This window comes from Sturnira hondurensis, unplaced genomic scaffold, assembly GCF_014824575.4.
Source record: "Sturnira hondurensis isolate 20B ecotype Veracruz unplaced genomic scaffold, ASM1482457v3 Scaffold0002270, whole genome shotgun sequence".
NCBI classification, from domain to species: domain Eukaryota; kingdom Metazoa; phylum Chordata; class Mammalia; order Chiroptera; family Phyllostomidae; genus Sturnira; species Sturnira hondurensis.
Window position 1 is genome coordinate 142,364 of NW_028074901.1, and position 20,967 is coordinate 163,330.

The 20,967-nt window shown below is 41.3% G+C and overlaps 1 protein-coding gene and 1 pseudogene across 1 annotated transcript in view; both read right to left on the reverse strand.

The window, feature by feature from the left end:
- The window catches only part of LOC118982820 (transcriptional regulator ATRX-like), a gene marked incomplete at its 3' end in the record, with an annotated part of 144,896 nt that extends 140,138 nt beyond the window's left edge, over positions 1–4,758 (reverse strand). Inside the window, exon 1 of the mRNA XM_037039990.1 lies at positions 4,523–4,758. Within this exon, the coding sequence (XP_036895885.1) occupies positions 4,523–4,542 (20 nt within the window). The remainder of the gene's footprint in view (positions 1–4,522) is intronic.
- A 4,216-nt stretch (positions 4,759–8,974) lies between these two features.
- Positions 8,975–9,517, reverse strand: LOC118982823 (ferritin light chain-like; annotated as a pseudogene).
- Between the last annotated feature and the right edge of the window lie 11,450 nt (positions 9,518–20,967).

Here is a 20,967-nt window from a genome sequence, read left to right on the forward strand (position 1 = left end):
AAAGCAGAGCCATACAAAGGATAAGTGATTTATCCAAGGACATACAATCAGGTAAGCAACAGAGTTATTACTATAAAACCCTGATTTGGCTCATAGTTGTGTTCATTCCTTCATACCAGCAGTTCTAGAACTTTTGAGTGCTAGGACTTCGTTGTTTGTTTTTTTTAAACTGTTTTTCAAGTACAGTTGTCTCCATTTCCACCCCCACCTCCCACCATCAATCCTACCCTCTCCTTTGGCTTTGTCCATGGGTCCTTTATACATGTTCCTAGATGACTTTCCCCTTCTTTCTCCCATTATCCCCTCAGTCTCCCCTCTGGTCACTGTCAGTTTGTTCTTTATTTCAATGTCTCTGGTTCTATTTGCTCTCGTTTGTTCTGTTGGTTAGGTTCCACTCATAGGTGAGATAATACGGTATTTGTCTTTCACTGCCGAGATTACTTCACTTAGCATATAATGCTCTCCAGTTCCATCCACGCTGTCGCAAAGGGTAAAGGTCTTTCTTTCTGCTGTGTAGTATCCCATTGTGTAAATGTACCTCAGGACTTCTTTAGGCTCTTGAGACACTTAAACATTAACGAAGACCCCAAAAAGCTTTAGTTTACTGTCAAGAACTGCCGCTCTAACCATGTTATTACCTCCTCCAGAACAACTGCAGGCTTCATCAATATTTATTAAACTTACTCCCATTTTACTGATGGAGGTTAAAAATCTTGCATCTCAGCCATCAAGGCAATCATAACATGAGCGTAAGCATACAGGTACAGAGATCCTACTTAGACACTCTTTTTACTGCCCTGCTATATTCCTTTTCCAGTAGCTTAAACCACCTGAACAGCTTCTGCCAAAGTCCAAGAGAATATTCAAGGTCTGGGGGAAAGGATTTCATGTAACCTCCAGAACTACCTGTACCCATGAATTTATTCAGACTCCAAAAGTTGGAAGAGGCACATAAATATTAAATACATACACTTCCTTATAGAAAAATATTGCACACATCCATATCTATATAGAAATTCCTTTAAGTACTACATTTTTCTTATCTCGAGGAATACAATACATAACTGAAAGCTCATGATCAACTACACCAAGGGTTTGCAATAGTAACTGGCCTGATCAAAATTAAAGTCAGAAATATCTTTCTGGGGGGGGGGGCAGGGCTGGGAACACAAGACAGAAAACTGTACTTGAACAAGAATTAAATTTTAAAAAAAGAAATATCTTTCTTTTCACCTCACTTATAGTAACATAATCAAACAGCTGGTATTTAAATGTTTTCAAAACCCTTAATAAAATTTGCATCTACTCCCCCCTTGCACAGGCCTGGCTTAATGCTTTTCATATAGTAGGAATACAAGTATTACACAGATAATATTTTTCAAAAGTTAGGGTAGTATACCAATGTTAAGAACTATTAAACCTAACAGCCAGTGACTTTCTAAAGACATTTTCCCAACATCTCTCAATTTAGACTTATGCCTTTTATAATTTAAATCCAATAACAAGTTATACTTCTGTCAGCTTTTTAAATAATTTGGTTGCCATAAGGATTCTAATGACAACTCCCATCAAATCTCCAAGATCTTTATATGAAAATAAAGTTTATCTGTCAGTCAGAAGCTAACCTTTCATAACGGCAAAAATTTGAAAAAACAAGCGAATCATATTTCTAACAAAACAAATAACAAACGCCTTCAAAAATAGTAAGAAAACCTTTCAAGTCTGAGCCACTGATTTTTCAATGTATAATTTAGCCAGGTCATCAGTTTATTTTCTTCCCTCTTGTCTTTTGGCTATTTTTTTCACCACAGTAGCCTAGAAAATTTTTTATGAACACAAGTAAAAATCAGAACTAATCAAATGCTCAGCAGAAGATCTGACAAAGAAGAAATTCTGGAACTACTGTGTAACAAAATTAATGATAATGCATAGAATTGTTCATATTATCTGTCTCACATTAGAAGACAATCAAGAGTGATTTGGTATTGTGAGTTCAACTCCCTCAAGCATTACCCGTCTGATCATCTATGATTATCCCTTGAAATGAATGACACTTCAGCCTGAGACAGTTCTTTTGAATACCCACTTGCAGCTCTTTCATTGTAAATACACAGGGAACATCATGCATTTTCAAATTAGTTCTCTACATTTAAATACGAGGTTCATTACAAAAGGGCTTTTCACATAGCTTAAAGACTTCTGGAGTTTACATTTCAGTTATCTCGCTGTCTTATCTGAACGCTAGAGGCAAAATACTAAAAACACCTACAAACTCAACAATTGACCACAGCAATAGTTAATGTGAACTTCTTCCGTCATAATACTTGGGCTAAATTAAAGTGGTCATAATCACATTATATCTGGCAACTCAAGGAGGTATTAATTCCTTGTGGTTAAGAACATAAGCTCTGGCTGTGGTTGGTGTGACTCAGTGGACTGAGCGCCAGCCTGCAAACCAAAGGGTCGCCAGTTCAATTCCCAGTCAGGGCACATGCCTGGGTTTAGGGGGGGAGGCAACCACATATTAATGTTTTTCTCCCTCTCTCTAAAAATAAATGAATAAAATCTTTTTAAAAAGAACATAAGCTCTGGGGTCAAGACTGGGTTCAATTCCTGCTTCACCAATTTACAAGCTGTGTAAGGTAACTCTGGTCAAGTTCTTTTATCTCAAAGAACTTATGCCTCAGTTTCCAGCTCATCTGTAAAATGGGAAATATTAAGTACCTACCCCATGTGGTCGAGAATTAATCAAGATAAAGATCAACAATAAGCACTCAATTTTAGTTAGAATTCTTACTCTTACTACCAGGATCTTCACAAATTCAAGACCCATAAGGAAAATTTAACCCTGGCATAAAATAAATAATTCTATTCAGAAAGTCTATACACAGTTAATTTGTTCACCCTGGAGAAAGGGAGAAGTCCAAATTCAGAAAACCTATAGTCTTAAATGCAGATTTTGTGAGATGAAGTAAAGTCTAGAGGTCATATTTAACTTTAAGTACACCCTTTATGTAGCTGAACATGAGCACCTGATAATAACCAGCCAACAAGTTGTACTGGGTACCTCTATGTGCTCAATGCCCCATATATAAAGGTTTACTATACTTGAGTCAACAAACATCAATTCAGAAACTAAAGCCACAATCTTTACACACCAGGGATCTATAATGTAAGAACTAAAGTGTATTTTTTTTTTTTACTCAAGGGAAGGAAAACATCTATCTACTGCTTGTTAATGCAGAAAAATAGGCATAGCAACTATCACAGGTTCATTCCAAAATTCTACATCCTAGCTCAAGAGCCCTATAAACCAATGCCATCCTAATAGTGACTCAAAGACACACATTTTGGCAACTACGAATGCAATTCTGATTCATACTTCCAGTTATTTTGTTTATTTTGCCACTAGGCGCCAAGAATACATCTCAGAGTAGAAAAATTACTTGATTCACAAGGAATGAAAAGTCGAATGTCAAACTGTGTGAAAAGCAAGCCAGTCACCTGTGTAAAAGGAGTACACATTTCAAATTAACCCATATTTTAGACACTATCAAGAGATTTATCACAAACACAAGAGAGAAAAAAAAACCCAGCTTCAACCTACTGAACGTGCTTCATTGGCAAGAGGCATCCTGCGAGGGACAGCTTCCCTTGCAATAAATCTCACTTCCCATCAATCTACGGTTACCTGCCCTTCCCCCATGAATAAATAAACAACCCAAAAAAAAAATAGGGTCTAACGACTTCTGATCGAAATTTGCTCCGAAAGTAGCGAAACATTCGAGGTCTGCCTTACCACCCGTTCAAGCTAGACTTCGCAAATAAGTAGTATACTGGGGCCACCTGGAAGCAAAACCCCACCTTAGTATCCCCTTGCCTAGAGGTAAATCCAAGGATACCCTTCACGAGGCAGGAGAGAAGGGATGCAAATACCCGACAAGACCCATCCATTCACTCCCAAAAAAGGGCTTGTCCCCAGGTGCTGCAGAAAAAACGATTCAGCACCGCCGGGGTACTTCCCGTCTCCAGCAGTCTCGATGCCACTAAGTCTTCCCAGGATCTCACATCATCCCGCCCGCCCGCCCCTCCCCCTCTTCCCACTCCCCCCGCTACGAGCCGCTTCTTACCCACGCAGTTTCTAGGCCCAAAGATTAGAAAGAATGACGAGGACAGCGAAAACCGTTTCCGACTTTGCGGTGGTCTCAATGCCACGTGCATTAAAGAATAGACAGAGGAATCTAAGTAAGCTTCACCGGTTCGGGGAGGTTAAACCGGGCGCCCCACCAGCCAGGCCGCGCCCCCCCACCGCCACCTCCACCGATGCCACCCCCACCCCCACCCGGGGATGGAACCCGCTGCCAAACCCCTAAACGCTTCTCACCTACACAGAAAACGATGCCTCTTTTCAGCTAAGCAACGGACAGGCTTGGGCCACCATGCCAAAGCTTTGCCAAACACCCAACTCAGAAGGCGCGTAGGCCAAGAACACTAAGACCCACGAGACCGGGTTGTGCTTTACCTCATGGGCTCAGCAGTCATGTTTTCGCTTCAAAGCCTTGTAGGCTTCAGAGAGCGCAGGGCGCCGCTCCGCGCTCCCTGGCGTCCGGTTATGACACAAACGCACTGAACTGTTGGTCGTCACTATGGCTGGTGCTGAATCGTCCCTACAGCTCAAAGGCCGCTAGCGCTGCCACTGCTGCAGGAGCCGCGGAAACAAAGCGACGCCGCTGCCGCCGCCATTTTGTTGGGCCGAGGCTCAGGCAGGAGAATTGGCGCGTCCTCCCTCTTCCTCTTTCCATCATCCATTGGCTACCTCCTCCACACCACGAATTCTTATTGGCTACGGAAATTCACATTCTTTGGGGGCCTGTTGCTAAGGCGGTCTAAGTCATTTGATCCTCCCCACCTTTTCTTAGGGGTTCCAATTTAGTCCCATTGACCTGAAAGTGCTAGTGACTATTGTGACTTCATTCGGAAAATGCGTTTTGATATATTCCCCTTCCTTCACATATTGGCAAAACAATGGCACCAACTTACATTCATGGAGAGTTTCTATACGTCTAGCACTACACTAAATCTTTATTCAGATGACTTCATGTAATCCTTATACCCTTTGAGGCAGACACACGCTTGTTACCTACATTTTTCAGATGAGGAAACCAAGACACCAAATCCCACAGGAATTAGACTCAGACCATACACTGCACTCATAATCTATGCGTTGACCCAAAATATCTTCTAATATTCCAGGTTATCAAAAAGCACATTGCTTTTCTTGGATGCTTTATGTATAATATTCAGCACACCAGCTTTCCTAGATATTTTATATACAATATTCCACCTGCCATATACACACACACGTATATACGAATAGATATGTCATTAGACCAACTTGAGATCTGCATACAATTCTTGCAATATTGAATACACCGTAAAGTCTAAACTGCTGCTTGGAACACACGTATACAAGCGTGCCCACGCACACGCAGGCCATGCCCCCAGTGTGATGTGATGTTTAGGTCACAAACCAAGCAACCTAGGTCTGTTTCCTCATTACAGGGGTATGGCGTGATGATTTCTGCTTTTATGTTCTATAATTTAATTGTCCATTGGTAATCTCTACAAGTCACAAATCAGTTTCCTAAAATTGAATAGTTTCAAATTATTTCAAAGTGTATTCTACAGAAATGTTTTAGTTCATTCCATTAGCTTTTCTTGAAATTTGCAAGAACACCTGTTGTATTTAGGCAACAGGGTTGCTGCTTTCTACTGGAATACAAAGTGATGAGCCTTTTTTGAATGGAATACTTTGAAAACTCGATAGATTCCGACAATTTTTTAATCAAGAGAAGCCTGTACACATTTCAAGTCATCTTTCAAATATTTGGGCACCATTTGCCATCTGTAGAAACCAGCCTTCCATATCTGGAATACTGCTTTTCTTCTCATATTCCACACATTAAATATCACTTAAATATACAATTTACAGAATTTTTATTTTATTCCCTGGTAAATGCAATTTAACTAATAGGAATGTCTCCAACAAATACACTCTACATGCGAAAAATGAGATGTCTGCAAGACTATTCACTGCTGCATTATTTGTCACATCAGAGTGACATAGATGTTCCTCAGTTGGGCACTGGGCATATAAATTAGTCAATCCATGTAACAATGGAAAATTGTAACAGTGGGAAGTCGTAACCCACTCCACAATTCTTTTGCCATTATTTCTGTAAGTGATGACTCTGACTAATACAGCTTGTAGATGAACAGCATATTTGTATGAGAATCCTAGGAATTAACTTAAAAAGATACGTTCTCCTACCTTCAGGCATCTGAGCTCCAGGAAATTTGCTGAACTTGGACCACAGAGACAGGATAATATAAAGTCTGGATGATGTGAATCCAGGATGGCCTAAACTTATAATACTGGAAGAAAGCATTGTGTAGGAGAAAAGCTTCAGGACATCAGGTTGGCAATTGTTTTTCACGTGAGAACAAAAGCACGGGCAACAAAAGTAAAATACAGAAATGGGGTAGCTAAGAGGTATATGGGAATGCTGAGTACTCTCAGCTCAATTTTTCTGTGAACCTAAAATGACTCAAAAATGAATACACAGTCCATTAAAAATTAATATAATTAAACTCATAAAACAGTAATTCCTTTTGTCTCTTAAGTCTGTCTAGTTTTTTGACATAAAAGAAGTTAGAATCACCTGCCCACTTAAATTATGAAAATTATAAGGGAGAAGAAAATCTTTCAAAGTAAATCAGCCCCACTTCTGGGAATATATCTGAAGACACCCAAAACACCAATTTGAAGAACATAAACACCCCTGTGTTCACTGTAGTGTTATTCACAATAGCCAAGGGCTGGAAACAGCCTAAGTGCCCAACAGTAAATTAGTGGATCCAAAAACTATGGTACATTTACACAATGAAATACCACGCAACAGAAACAAAGAAGGAACTCCCACCCTTCATGACAGCATGGATGGAACTGGAGAGCATTATGCTAAGTGAAGTAAGCCAAGTGGTGAAAGACAAATACCCTATGTATTTGTTTTTTAAGTAGAACCAAATCAAGAAACAGCAAGAAAGACTGAATTTCAAGAAGATAACTAAGTCAAAACAACCCAAATTGTCTACTTTGCAGGCACATCAAGAACATTGCATGCTTTTTATCCTCACCTGAGGCCATTTTTTCATTGCTTTTAGAGAGAGAAGAAGAGGAGAGAGAGAGAGAGAGAGAGAGAGAAACGTCAATTGATTGCCTCCTGCACAAGCCCCGACTGGGAATAGAACATGAAACCCAGGCATGTGCTCTGACAGGAACGAAACCCACAACCATCTGGTGCAGGGGACAGTGTTCCAACCAACTGAACCACACCAGCCAGGGCAATTTTGTTGATCTTAAGAAAAAAAAATACAACATTTAGTTTTGCTGATTTTCTCTATTGTTCTTCTATTGTCTATTTTGCGTATCTCCACTCTAATGTTTCATATTCCCTTCTCTGTCCTGTCTTTCTTTAGCATTTCTTGTTGGGCAAATCTACTAGAACAAACTCTCTCAGCTTTTAGAGATGCAAATTAAAACCACAATGAGATACCTCTTCAACTGGTCAGAATGGCCATCATAAACAAAGCAGCAAACAACAAGTGTAGGAGAGGTTGTGGAGAAAAGGGAATACTAGTTCACTGCTAGTAGGATTGCAGACTGGTACGACCACCATGGAAAACAGTAAGGAATATTCTCAAGAAACTAAAAATGGAACTGCCTTTTGACCTAGCAATTCCACTTCTAGGATTATATCCTAAGAACCCTGAAACACCTACCCAAAAGAACCTATGCACCCCAATGTTCACTGCAGCACAATTTACAAATGCCAAGTGTTGGAAGCAACCTAGGTGCCCATAAGTAAATGAGTGGATCAAAAAATAGGGTACATTTCCCTGGCTGGTGTGGCTCAGTGGACTGAGCTCAGGCCTGCGAACCAGAGGATCACGGTTGGATTCCCAGTCAGGGCACATGGCTGGGTTGCAGGCCAGCTCCCTGCAGGCCAGTTCCCAGCAGGAGACGAATTAGAGGTAATCATACATTGATGGGTCTCTCCCTCTCTCCTTCCCCTGTAAAGATAAATAAATAAAATCTTTAAAAAAAAACTAGGGTACATTTACACGATGGAATTCTATGCAGTAGAAAGAAAGAAGAAGCTCCTATCCTTTGCAACAGCATGAATAGAACTGGAAAGCATTATGCTAAGCAAAATAAGCCAGGTGGTGAATGACAAATAACACATGATCTCACCTTTAACAGGAACCTAAACAACAAAACAAGCCCTGACTGGTGTAGCTCAGTGGATTGAGCGTGGGCCTGCGACACAAACAATCGCGGTTCGATTCCCAGTCAGGGCACATGCCTGGGTTGCAGGCCAGTTCCCAGCAGGGGACTCATGAGAGGCAACCATACACTGATATTTCTCTCCTTCTCTCCTTCCCTTCCCCTCTAAAGATAAATAAATAAAATCTTAAAAAAAAAACAAGCAAAATATAACCAAAGACACTGAAATAGAGAACAGGCTGACAGTGACCAGAGAGAGAGAGAGGGCAGGGAATTTCAGGAGAAAAGGGGAACTGTTTACAGGAACTAGTATAAAAGACACATGGCCAAAAACAAGGAGGGGTGTGTACATGGGAGGGAGATGGGGAAGGTTGGGGGATGGGCTGGGATGGGAGTAAAAGACAGAAAACTGTACTTGAACAATTAAATTTTTTTTAAAAACCTCAGTTTTTGTTTATCGGGGACTATCTTAATTTGTCCTTCATTTTGTTCTTGCTGCAAAATGTTTTATTGTTTCCATTTGGTCCAATGTAAGAGAGATGGTTAAAGGTGTGTAGTGGTTTCAGGGACAGGCTCAGGCAAAATCCAGACATAGGGAAATGGAGAGGGGCCCCTCAGAGTCCTCTGAGCTCCAAAGGCTTCCTAATCGTGCTTGAGGGTGAGCCTTTCCAAGACATATTCGTCCACGCCCGCCTGGGAGCTGACCAGCTTGGGAGCTGGCTAGCCTGTGGAGGTGAGCCAGGTAGTCACACAGCTTCTTGATGAGTTTCATTTCCTCATCCAGGAAGTCATGGAGCTGAGGGTCTGTGGGGGTAGAACCCACGAAGATACAATAGAGCCTGAGGTCAGGTTCTTCCCCAAGGTCCAGGCTGCTTCCATGGCATCCTGAATTTTACCCCACTCATCTTGGGACGGCTTCGCTATGTCCTGGAGAAGAATGCGGCCACTGCGCTGGTTTTGCAGCTTTAAGAGACACTCAGAGCCCTCACGCTTCTCATTGGCCAATTCCATTGTCCGAAGAAGTGGCCCACGCCCTGCAGAACCACATTTCAGGTCGAAGTAGAAGCCCAGAGAGAGGTAGTTGTGACCTGCCCACAGGTGCAGGGTGGCCAGGCAGTGAACAGAAGCCTGCACCTCGACGGAATAACTCTGACAAATCTGGTAGCTCATGGTTGTTAGGCAATGAGGAATTATGGTGAAAAAATGGTGTCGCCTGATCTCGGGGGCTGAGGACAGCTGAGGTGGTGTCAACCGCGGTCCCTGGAAAAGAGGTTGGAGGGGAATTAGAGAGAAGGTACCTCCCTAGGCCTCCTCCGTCCAAACCCTGGTGCAGCAAGAGACAGATCCCAGGAATGCCGAGAGCGCTGTAATTATTCATTTGTTTCTTTAAATTTTATGTATTGGTGAGAGAGAGAAAAATTCGGTTGTTGTTCAGCTTATTTATGCATTCGTTGGTGGATCCCTGTATGTGCCCTGACCAGGGATTAAAGTCCACATCCTGGCATATCAGGATGATGCTTGAAGCAACTGAGCTACCCATCCTGGCCAGGGCTTTCCTTCATTTTTTAAGAATCAGTATGCCAGACATAGATTTCTTTATACCTATTTTTTTAATTTTCTTCTTCCACCACCATTTATCCCCCCATACTCTCTTCCACCTCCAGCCACCCCCACCCCTGCGATCACCATACTGTTGTGAAAGAACTCGAGTTCATCTTTTTTTCTTTTTTTGCTCAATCCCTTCATCCCTACCCCACCCCGCCTAGAATCCTTGATCAACTTCATTTCTTCCAGTACTTTATGTCGTCCCACTGCTTTCTGAGTTCTTTGGTTTCTAATGAGAAATTGGTTGTTAATCTTACAGAGAATTTTTCAAGTGACAAATCACTTCTTTCTTAGTATGTTCAAAATTCCCTTTCTCTCTGTCTGTTGTGCTAGGGAACTTTGTATTTATTTACCTTGGAGATTGATAAGCTTCTTAGATGTGTAGATACATGGCTTCCATCAGATTTGGGACATTTCTAGCCATACTTTTTCTGTATTTTTCTCTCCTGCGAGGACTCTCATTATGTGTGTGTTGGTGTACTTGATGGTATCTCATGGCTCTCTTCCATTCTGTTAATTTTATTCATTCTTTTTTTCATGATGCTTCTCCAACCAGAAAATTGTAATTGACTTCTCTTCATGTTCACTATTTCATTCTGCCAGCTCAAATATAGTTTTGAAGCTCTCCTGTAATTTTTAATAGTGTATCTTTCAGCTTAAGAACTTCTGTTTGATTCTTTTTTCTGACATCTCTTCATTTTTCTCCCCCCAAAATGTGTTTTATTTTTTCCAGCTGAGATGTAATAGATATAAAAATTATGTAAATTTAAGGTGTACAATGTGATTTGATACACATATATGTTTGATGTGTTAACCTTAATAAGGTTACCAGTACTTAACACATCCCGTACTTCACATATTACCATGTTGCTGTTGTTGGATGTTATAGTCTATTAATATTCTGTTTGGTGAGGCATTATTCTCTTCAGTTCTTAATATGGTTTCCTTTAGTTTTTTCAACATATTTTATATAGCTGATTTATTTTTCATAAGTCCAATGTCTGGGCTTCCTGAGATTTGGTTTCTTTTAATTTCTCTTTTTCTTCTGTGAATGGGCTATACTTTTTAAAAAGATTTTATTTATTTATTTATCTTTAGAGGAGAAGGAGACGGAGAGAAACATCAATGTATGGTTGCCTTTCGTGCGTCCCTGCTGGGAGTTGGCCTGCAGGGAACCTGCCTGCAACCCAGGCAATGTGCCCTGACTGGGAATCGAACCGTGATCATCTGGTTCGCAGGCCCATGCTCAATCCACTGAGCTACACCAGCCAGGGCTGGGCTATACTTTTTAAAAAGATTTTATTCATTTATCTTTAGAGGGGAAGGGAAGGAGAGAGGGAGAGAAATATCAATGTATGGTTGCCTCTCCTGTGTCCCCCGCTGGGAACTGGCCTGCAACCCAGGCATGTGCCCTGACTGGGAATCGAACCTTGATCCCTTAGTTCTCAGGCCCGTGCTCAATCCACTGAGCTACTCCAGCCAGGGCAGGGCTATACTTTTTATTACTTTATGTACCTCATAATTTTTTTTGTTGACAATTGGACATTTTGAAAATTATAAGATGGTAACTCTGGAAATCAGAGTCTCTCTTTTTCTTAAACTTCTTTTATTGTTGTTCAAGTACAGCTGTCTCCATTTTACCCCCACAACTCCCCACACCTCCCATCCCTGATCTCACCCCCCCCCCTTGGTGTTGTCCATGTGTTCTTTATGGCTATTCCTAAAAGCCCTTCTCTCCTCTACTCCCATTATCCACTTCCCCATCCCCTCTGGTTACTGTCAGATTGTTCTTTATTTCCATGTCTCTGGTTCTATTTGCTCACTTGTTTATTTTGTTGTTTAGGTTCCACTTATAGGTGAGATCATATTGTATTTGTCTTTCACTGCCTGGCTTATTGTACTTAGCATAATGCTCTCCAGATCCATACATGCTGTGTGAAGAGTGGGAGCTCCTTCTTTCTTTCTCCTGTGTAGTATTCCATTGTGTAAATGTACCCTAGTTTTTTTTAAGATTTTATTTATTTATCTTTAGAGGGGAAGGGGAGAGGGAGAGAAATATCAATGTATGGCTGCCTCTCCTGTGTCCCCCACTGGGAACTGGCCTGCAACCCAGACATGTGCCCTGACTGGGAATAGAACCTTGATCCCTTAGTTCTCAGGCCCATACTCAATCCACTGAGCTACACCAGCCAGGGCATGTACCCTAGTTTTTGATCCACTCATTTACTGATGGGTGCTTAGGTTGCTTCCAGCACTTGGCTATTGTAAATTGTGCTGCTATGAACACTGGGGTGCATAGGTTCTTGTGGATTGGTGTTTCAAGATTCTTAGGGTATATTCCCAGCAGTGGAATTGCTGGGTCAAAAGGCAGTTCCATTTTTAGTTTCCTGAGGGAATCGTATACTTGAAATCAGTGTCTTTCCCCACATTTTGTTGTTGTTGCATGTTGTAGTTTTTGCTTAGTAAACTTTCTAAACTATATTCGTAAAGACTGTATTCTTTGTCATGTGTAGACATTGAAGTCTGTTTCACTACCTTAGTGGTCGTCTAATGGTTTGAGAGTGATTTCCTTAGACGCCTAAGTACAAAACAAAAGAGTATTCTCTCAATATTTGTAAACTGGTTCTGTGTTGGTACAGCCCCTCAACACTTAGTCAGTCTGTTCACAACTCCAGTTTTCCCTTCACTTTCTGTTCCCACTGAACCTAAATATCAGCCAGAGGTGAAAGGTTAGAGAACTGAAGTGTTTTCTGAGCATGCATCCTGTTCTATGTCTATAAAGCTTTGGTTTTCCAAAGTCAAGTTTTTTCTCAGCTTTTTCTCCCAGACATTTGGCACATCTATTTGCTACGACTGCAATGTTTTGCCCCAGCGAGCAGTGGGTAGCTCATTTGTCATTCAGTATTTTCCAGAACATTCCTTATGTAGCTGATTTTCTGACCTGAGAGATTTTCGAGTTAGGTCAAATTAAGGCAAGCCCCTTTTATCATTCCTTCAGGGAACCCACAGATGGGTTCAAACACCGGGAAATGCAATTCGTTGGGAACAAGGTCTGCTCCGCTCTTTCTGGGACCAGCTTACCCACACTGGGAAAACTGACTGCTGGCTTTGAAATTCTGCCGCATGCCCTGTCTGGGTAGTTCAGTTTGTTCCGTTATCATCTGGACAGGCCAGGTTTGCCGGTTCAATCCCTGGTCAGGGTACAGGCAGGAGTCAACTGGTGAGTACATGAAAGAATGGAACAATAAATTGCTGTTTCTCTCTATTCTCTCTCTCTCACTCTCATCATATTAAAAAACCACTACCACACCAAAGTGGGAGGTGGGGCAAAGCTAAAACAGAAGAAAACTCTCCTACCATGCTTATGTTTCCCTTTTCTTATGAATCGAAGTACCCTCTGAACTAAAGCCAGCCCTGTTTCCCTTTTCTTTTTTTAAATATTTTATTTATTTCTCTTTAGAGGGGAAGGGAAGGAGAGAGGGAGAGAAATATCCATGTATGGTTGCCTCTGCCGAGGACACACAATGTATCGTGTGTCCCCTGCTGGGAACTGGCCTGCAACCCAGGCATGTGCCCTGACTGGGAATGAACTGCGATCCTCTGCTTCGCAATCCCGTGCTCAATCCACTGAGCTACACCAGCCAGGACTCCCTTTTCTTGATTCGGTATTCATTTGGTTACTTCAAAGTTTTGACTATTTTTCAGAGTTACAACAAAGTTGACTCTGAAACTTCTTGCTCGTTTTTTCAGTGTTTCTGTGAAGGAATGGGTCTGCCAGCTGTTTACTCTTTTCTGTCTTTACTATTTTCTGTCTTGCCTGTTTTTTGGCTCTTCACATATCTATATAAATTTTATTTTAAAAAAAGATTTTATTTATTTTTAGAGAAAGAGGAAGGGAGAGAGAAAGAGAAGGAAAGAAACACAATGTGAGAGAGAAACATCGACTGGTTGCCTTCCTTATGTGCCCCAACTGGGGATCAAACCACAGCTCACGCATATGCCCTGACTGGGAATTGAACTGGCTACCTTTCACTTTGCAGGAGGATGCCCAATGTGAGAGGTCTATTTTGCACACACACACACACACACACACACACACATATGCTGGAATTTTATTGGATTTGCCATAGAAATTGAGAGTTTTACAATATTGAGTGTTTTATTTATTTATTTATTTATTTTATTTTATTATTTTTTTTTATTTAAAAACCTGGGAGAAGTACAAGTCTTTTATAGAGGAACATACTTTTTTAAAAAATATTTTATTTATTTATCTTTAGAGGGGAAGGGAAGGAGAGAGGAAGGAAACATCAATGTATGGTTGCTTCTCATGCATCCCCTGCAGAGAACTAGCCCCTGCCGGAAACTGGCCTGCAACCCAAGCATGCGCCCTGACTGGGAATTGAACCGCGATAGTCTGGTTCGCAGGCCCACGCTCAATCCACTGAGCTACACCAGCCAGGTATTGAGTGTTTTTAAAGATTTTATTTGTTTTTAGACAGAAGGAAAGGGAAAGAGGGAAAGTATCAATGTGTTGTTGCTTCTTGCGCGCCCCCTAGTGGGGTTCCTGGCCCACAACCCAGGCATGTGCCCTGACTGGGAATCTAACCAGAGACCCTTTGTTGTTGTTGTTGTTTTATTTATTTTTTATTTTTTATATCTTATTTTTTAAAATATATTTTATTGATTATACCATTACAGTTGTTCTATTCCCCCCCTTCATTCCCCTCCACCCGCACCCTCCCTCCCCCACCATTCTCCCCCCCTTAGTTTATAACCACGTGTCTCAAGTTCTTTAGATTCTATATTTCCCCCACTATTCTCACCCTCCCCCTATCTATTTTCTACCTACCATCTATGCTATTTTCTGTGCCTTCTCCCCCCTTCTCCCCCTCCCACTCCCCTGTTGCTAACCCTCCATGTGTTCTTCATTTCTATGGTTCCACTCCTGATCTAGCTGTCCTCTTGGTTTGCTTTTGTCTTAGGTGTGGTTGTTAATAACTGTGTGTTTGCTGTCCTTTCACTGTTAATATTTTTCATCTTCTTTTTCTTATATAAGTCCCTTTAGCACTTCATATAATAAGGGCTTGGTGATGATGAACTCCTTCAATTTGACCTTATCTGAGAAGCACTTTATCTGTCCTTCCATTCTAAATGAAAGTTTTGCTGGATAAAGCAATCTTGGCTGTAGGTCTTTGGATTTCATGACTTGGAATACTTCTTTCCAGCCCCTTCTTGCCTGTAAGGTCTCTTTTGAGAAATCTGCTGACAGTCTGATGGGTACTCCTTTGTAGGTGACTGTCCCCTTATCCCTTGCTGCTTCTAGGATTCTCTCCTTCATTTTGGTCTTGACTAATGTAATTATGATGTGCCTTTGGTTCGAAGGTTGGCATTCAATCCACTGAGCCACATTAGCCAGGGCTACAATATTGATTTTTAAAGTCTATGAACAGGGTGTCTTTATTTGGGGATGTACCTTTTATAGGTTTCAGTATATGTCTTGAGCATCTTTTGTTATATTTGTTCCTAATACTATCTTTATCTGAATGAAAATTTGACAGCCCTGGCTGGTGTGGCTCAGTGGGTTGAGCACCAGCCTGTCAACTAAAGGTTGCCAGTTCAATTCCCAGTCAGGGCACATGCCTGGGCTGCGGGCCAGGTCCCCAGTAGGGGCACGTGAGAGGCAACCACACATTGATGTTTCTCTCCCTCTTTTTCCCTTCCTTCCCTTCTCTTTAAAAATAAATAAATAAAATGTTTTAAAAATTTTTGGCAGAACTAGCCAGCTGGTCACTATCAGGAGAATCCATCTTCCCTTCTCCTGATAAACTGCTGGGACTTCAATCTAATATGTATAATACTGGAGCAAAATGGGAATGATGGTATTTTAGTATTTATTTTGTATACTATCAAATCATTGGTATTTTGTCAATGTATGAGAAAAAAATTTGTCATAGTTATCTACCTTGTCTTTAGCTGTTTTTACACCTGCAGAGGGGCCAGGAACTAGAATTAAGGATTCTTTGTAATTCTGGCTTGAGTCTTTCCAGAGTGATTAAGGAAGCAAATCAGGATTGTGAGAACAAACATGACATTGAAAGGAAAAAAAGGAAAGGAAGAGGAGAAACTCCTACCACTGAGGAAGAGTAGTAGTTGGGTTTTCAGAGGTCCTGGAATTGGTCCTAGAAACCTGACTCCTCTTTTTTTCCTTTTTCTCTTCAAATTTTTTCTACTATCCTCTCTCTCTGTTTCCCTAAGATTTCTCCACCTCAGTTCTAGGGAGATTCTTATAGGAGACCTTTGGGATTAGATGGAGTCCCAAACTGATTCTAAGGAGAATACAAATGACTGATAACTAGCCCTGGCTGGCGTAGCTCAGTGGATTGAGCACGGGCCTGTGAACCACACGATTGCGGTTCAATTCCCAGTCAGGGCACATGCCTGGGTTGCACGCGAGTTCCCAGAAGGGGACACACCAGAGGCAACCATACATTGATATTTCTCTCCCTCTCTCCTTCCCTTCACCTCTAAAGAGAAATAAATAAAAATTTTTAAAAATGACTAATAAATATAAGATGTTCAGAGCTACTAATAACTTGTGGACTGGTAAGCAAAATGAGATACCTCGAAGAATTTGAAAACAAAAATAGAGAAACAGTGGTGTGAATGTTTTTTTTAAAGGTTTTACTTATTCGATTTTACTATTATTTTTTATAAAGATTTTATTTATTTTTAGAGAAAGGGGAAGTTAGGGAGAAAGAGAGGGAAAGGAACATCAGTATGTGATAGATACATCGACCAGTAGCCTCTCACAGGTCCCCAGCCAGGGACCTAGCCCACAACCCAGGCATGTGCTGACTGGGAATTGAACCAGCAATTTGATTTATAGGTTGGCACTCAATCCAGGGAGCCACACCAATGAGGGCGTATTTATTTATTTATTTTTAGAGAGGGGGGAAGGGAGGGAGAAGGGGAGGAAGGGAAACATCAATGTGTCATTGCCTTTCACACACCCACTACTGAGGACTTGGCCTGCAACCCAGGCATGTGCCCTGACTGGGAATCAAACCGGTAACCCTTTGTTTCTCAGGTTGGCGCTCAATCCACTGAACCACACCAGCCAGGGCAAGAATGTTTTTAAAGCAGTACATTTTTGTTCATTTGGAAATTTGTGAGTACCATGTAATTCTTTGGGTATGAGTCAGGATGTAAATGACTATGACTTCAGATTTTTTTAAAGTAATGAAATGATATACTAATAATATTTTGGCATTTCAGTACTTTAAAAAAATCTAAGTTGTGAACAAACCATCCTTTAACATTTCAATTCCTGTCACAAAAGCCTCTCCCTCTCCCTTCCACCCCAATCCAAAAAAAGCAATCAAACCCTTCTCTGTGCTCACAATGTATCGTTTTCCCACTTGTGCGAAAAATTGCTTTTGCTTCCACATTTGTTCCCAGCACAACACAGTAAGCCATTTGAGAGTAAAGACTTTTTTTCTCTTTATTTAGTCAGTGAAGTTTTACTGAGCATATACTATGCAGGCTTTTTTAGAAAAATGACCGCACAGAAATGGGTAAGACATACCCTTGTTTCCTAGGAGCTTACGATTCAGGGAAGGTCTAGGGCAATTAGAATAACAGAGATCAAGGCCCTGGCTGGTATAGCTCAGTGGCTTGAGCACGGGCCTGTGAAGCAAAGGGCCGCCAGTTTGATTCCCAGTCAGGGCACATGCCTGGGTTGCAGACCAGGTCCCCAGTAGCGGACACATGAGAGGCAACCACACATTGATGTTTCTCTCCCATTCTTTCTCCTTCCCTTCCCCTCTGTCTAAAAATAAATAAATAAAATATTTTTAAAAAAGAGTAACTATGGAACCCAAACTGGGAGGTCAGGAAAGCTTCCCAGAAATGAGAAGACAGGGAGAAAACATTTCATTTATTTTATTTGAATATCATAAAAACTTAAGACCCAGAGTTCTCTAGCTACAATTCTTTGCCACACAGACAGGGCCAGGCATGATACACCGGAAGGCCCAGACAAAATGGACAATTTCTAAGTCTGGATATTGGGTGGAGCTAACACATCTTAATGAGGTTTCCAACTGAAAGTCATTATTTATGAAGCACTCATTGGGTCACACTGATCATCACTGTCTCTGCACGCAGGGTTTATCGGATTGTCCTTCAGTTGTCACCGAAAAGAGCCCGAAGGCCATGCTTTAATATTTCTACCACTGAGTCACATTCTATCCAGCTACACTCACACTTTCAGAAAAATGATCAAGCACGAAGTGACAGTGAGGATATGCCAATACAGGGTTGGAGGTGCTGAGGCATTAGCATTTACTTTGATTTTGAGTTGTAGTAACAGATGCATGAAATTTATCAACTTCACAATTTTGAAATGTACATTTCAGTAGCGTTAAGGTCATTCATAGTGTTGTGCAACAAACAAACCTCCAAAATTCTTGTCATCTTGGAAAACTTAAAATCTATACCCAATAAATAATAACTCTCCATTACCCCTTCCCCCGGCCCCTGGCAATCACCATTCTACAATACTTTCTGTCTCTCTGTGTGTTGCAATGGATCAAGGCCTGGCAGATCCTCTGGTAGATGGAAGAAAATGCGTGGAGCTGTAGGGATGCTTGACATGCCTTTATTCACGGGTGGGCAAGCCACACATGCCACAAACTGTGTGCTTAACTAGTGGAAAGCCCCTACCTGTTTAAGTACTAGAGGGGAACAAAGCCAGAAAACTGCCAAAACCTATTACAACATAACATAGTTCTGCACACGAGAGCCCACGTCATCCTTTGGGAACAGTTTATCTGACCCAATCTCAAGGCTATGAGAACACTGGTTATTAGGCCCCTCCAAGTCTGTGGGAACATTGCTTCCCCTGGTTACCCAGACACCTGGTGAGAAAGCCAGACTGCCCCCACTTACCCAACACTATGCATTTGACTACTATAGGTACCTCACATAGTGGCGTCATATAGTACTTCTTGTTGTGATTGCCATACTTCACTTAGCATAGTGCCCTGACAAGGTTTATCTACGTTGTGTGTCAAAACTTCCTTCCTTTTTAAGGCTGAATAATATTCTATTGTATGTATATACCTTTTGTTTTTCTACTCACCCATCCACAAATGCTTGGTTGGTTCTACTTTTTGGCTATTGGGAATAATGGTGCTATAAAGATAGGTATACAAAATATCTCATTGAGATTCTGCTTTTAATCCTTTTGGATATGTACCCAGAAGTGGGATTGCTGGATCATACAGTACTTCTAAATTCTTCTGAGGAAGCTCCATACTGTTTTCCATGTGGCTGTACTGTTTTAGATTCCCTGCACCCAATGGTGCAGAAGGGTTCCAATGTTTCTGTATTCTTGCCAACATTTATTTCGTGTGTTTTTTTATAGTAGCCATCAAAAATAGGTGAGGTAGCATCTCACTGTTTTGATTTGCATTTCTGTTTTATGATTGACAGTCAGGGTATTTTTCCCCTAATTACACCCAGGAAAAGTTGAGGAAACAAGAGTGAAACAGAGGTAAAAGACAAAATTCTGCTCTGACTGGTGTAGTACAGTGAGGGCTGTACTACAAAGGGTTGAGTGAGGGCTGCAAACCAAAGGGTTGCAGGTTCAATTCCCAGTCAGGGCATATGCCTGGGTTGCAGGCCAGGTCCCCACTAGGGGTCACGTGAGAGGCAACCACACATTGATGTTTCTCTCTCTCCCTTCCTCCCTTCGTCTCTCTAAAAATAAATAAATCTTTTTAAAAAATTATTTATTTATCTTTAGAGGGGAAAGGAAGGAGAGAGGAAGGAAACATCAATGTATGGTTGCTTCTCGTGCATCCCCTGCAGGGAACTGGTCCCTGCCGGAAACTGTCCTGCAACCCAAGCATGTGCCCTGACTGGGAATCCACTGAGCTACACTAGCCAGGGCAATAAATCTTTTTTAAAAACCAAAATTCTGCCCTGGCTGGTGTAGCTCAGTGGATTGAGCATGGGCCTGCGAACCAGAGTATCGTGGTTCGATTCCCAGTCAGGGCACATGCCTGGGTTGCTAGGCCAGTTCCCAGCAGGGGACTCATGAGAGGCAACCATACATTGATGTTTCTCTCCTTCTCTCCTTCCCTTCCTCTCTAAAGAGAAATAAATAAAATCTTTAAAAAAAGACAAAATTCTGAAGAGTAAATCTCTAGGCTATTGTTTCTGCCTCTCTTCTGAATAAAACTCCTTCTTCCATGTGTCAGCCCCTATGGGTAATGCTTCTCTCATTAGGACCCTTCTCTCAGCAATCCAAATAAAGGTCAGGAAGCAACCAAGGTCAATTATCTACAGTTTTCATGTCTCCAGGGGGTAGTAATTTACATCTTCAAAAGAAACCCAATCCAAAGGGAATTTGCAGGAAACCTGTAGGCATTTCCTTGGAATAACTTTCAGGAAATCATTTCACCTCTCCAGGGCAGGTTTTCTTTAGCATTCAAAATGTAGGGGCAGATTAAATGGTATTAACGTCTTTTTGGTTTTAACTTTTCATATTAGCATAGCTGTTACAGGTGTTGATCTCACCCTGGTTACAATTGGGCAAAACCCATTTAAATCAAGATGTGACATTAACATATTGGTTTCAAGTGTATTCTTTCTAAAATATATTTAATACATATTATTAAATTTGCAGCTTAATGGTCTCCAAAAGCATTTCACAATTTCCTCATAAATCTGATTATAAAAACATCCTACATTTCAATTGATCTAATTCAACACCAAACCTGAAAATCACAGATGTCTACTCAAAACTTAAAAAGACACCTTTACTACTTTGCATCATAAAACAGTAGTGCCGGAAGGAACACTGAGGTGATTTACAATTTAGTCCACTGCACTCACATAAGAATAAAGTAGGTCCAGAGATGTTCAAGAGACTTGGCTGTGGTCACATATCCACACAGAGTAAGGACTAAAAGCTATTGAAAAAGCCAGATCTCTGCCCTGCCTGG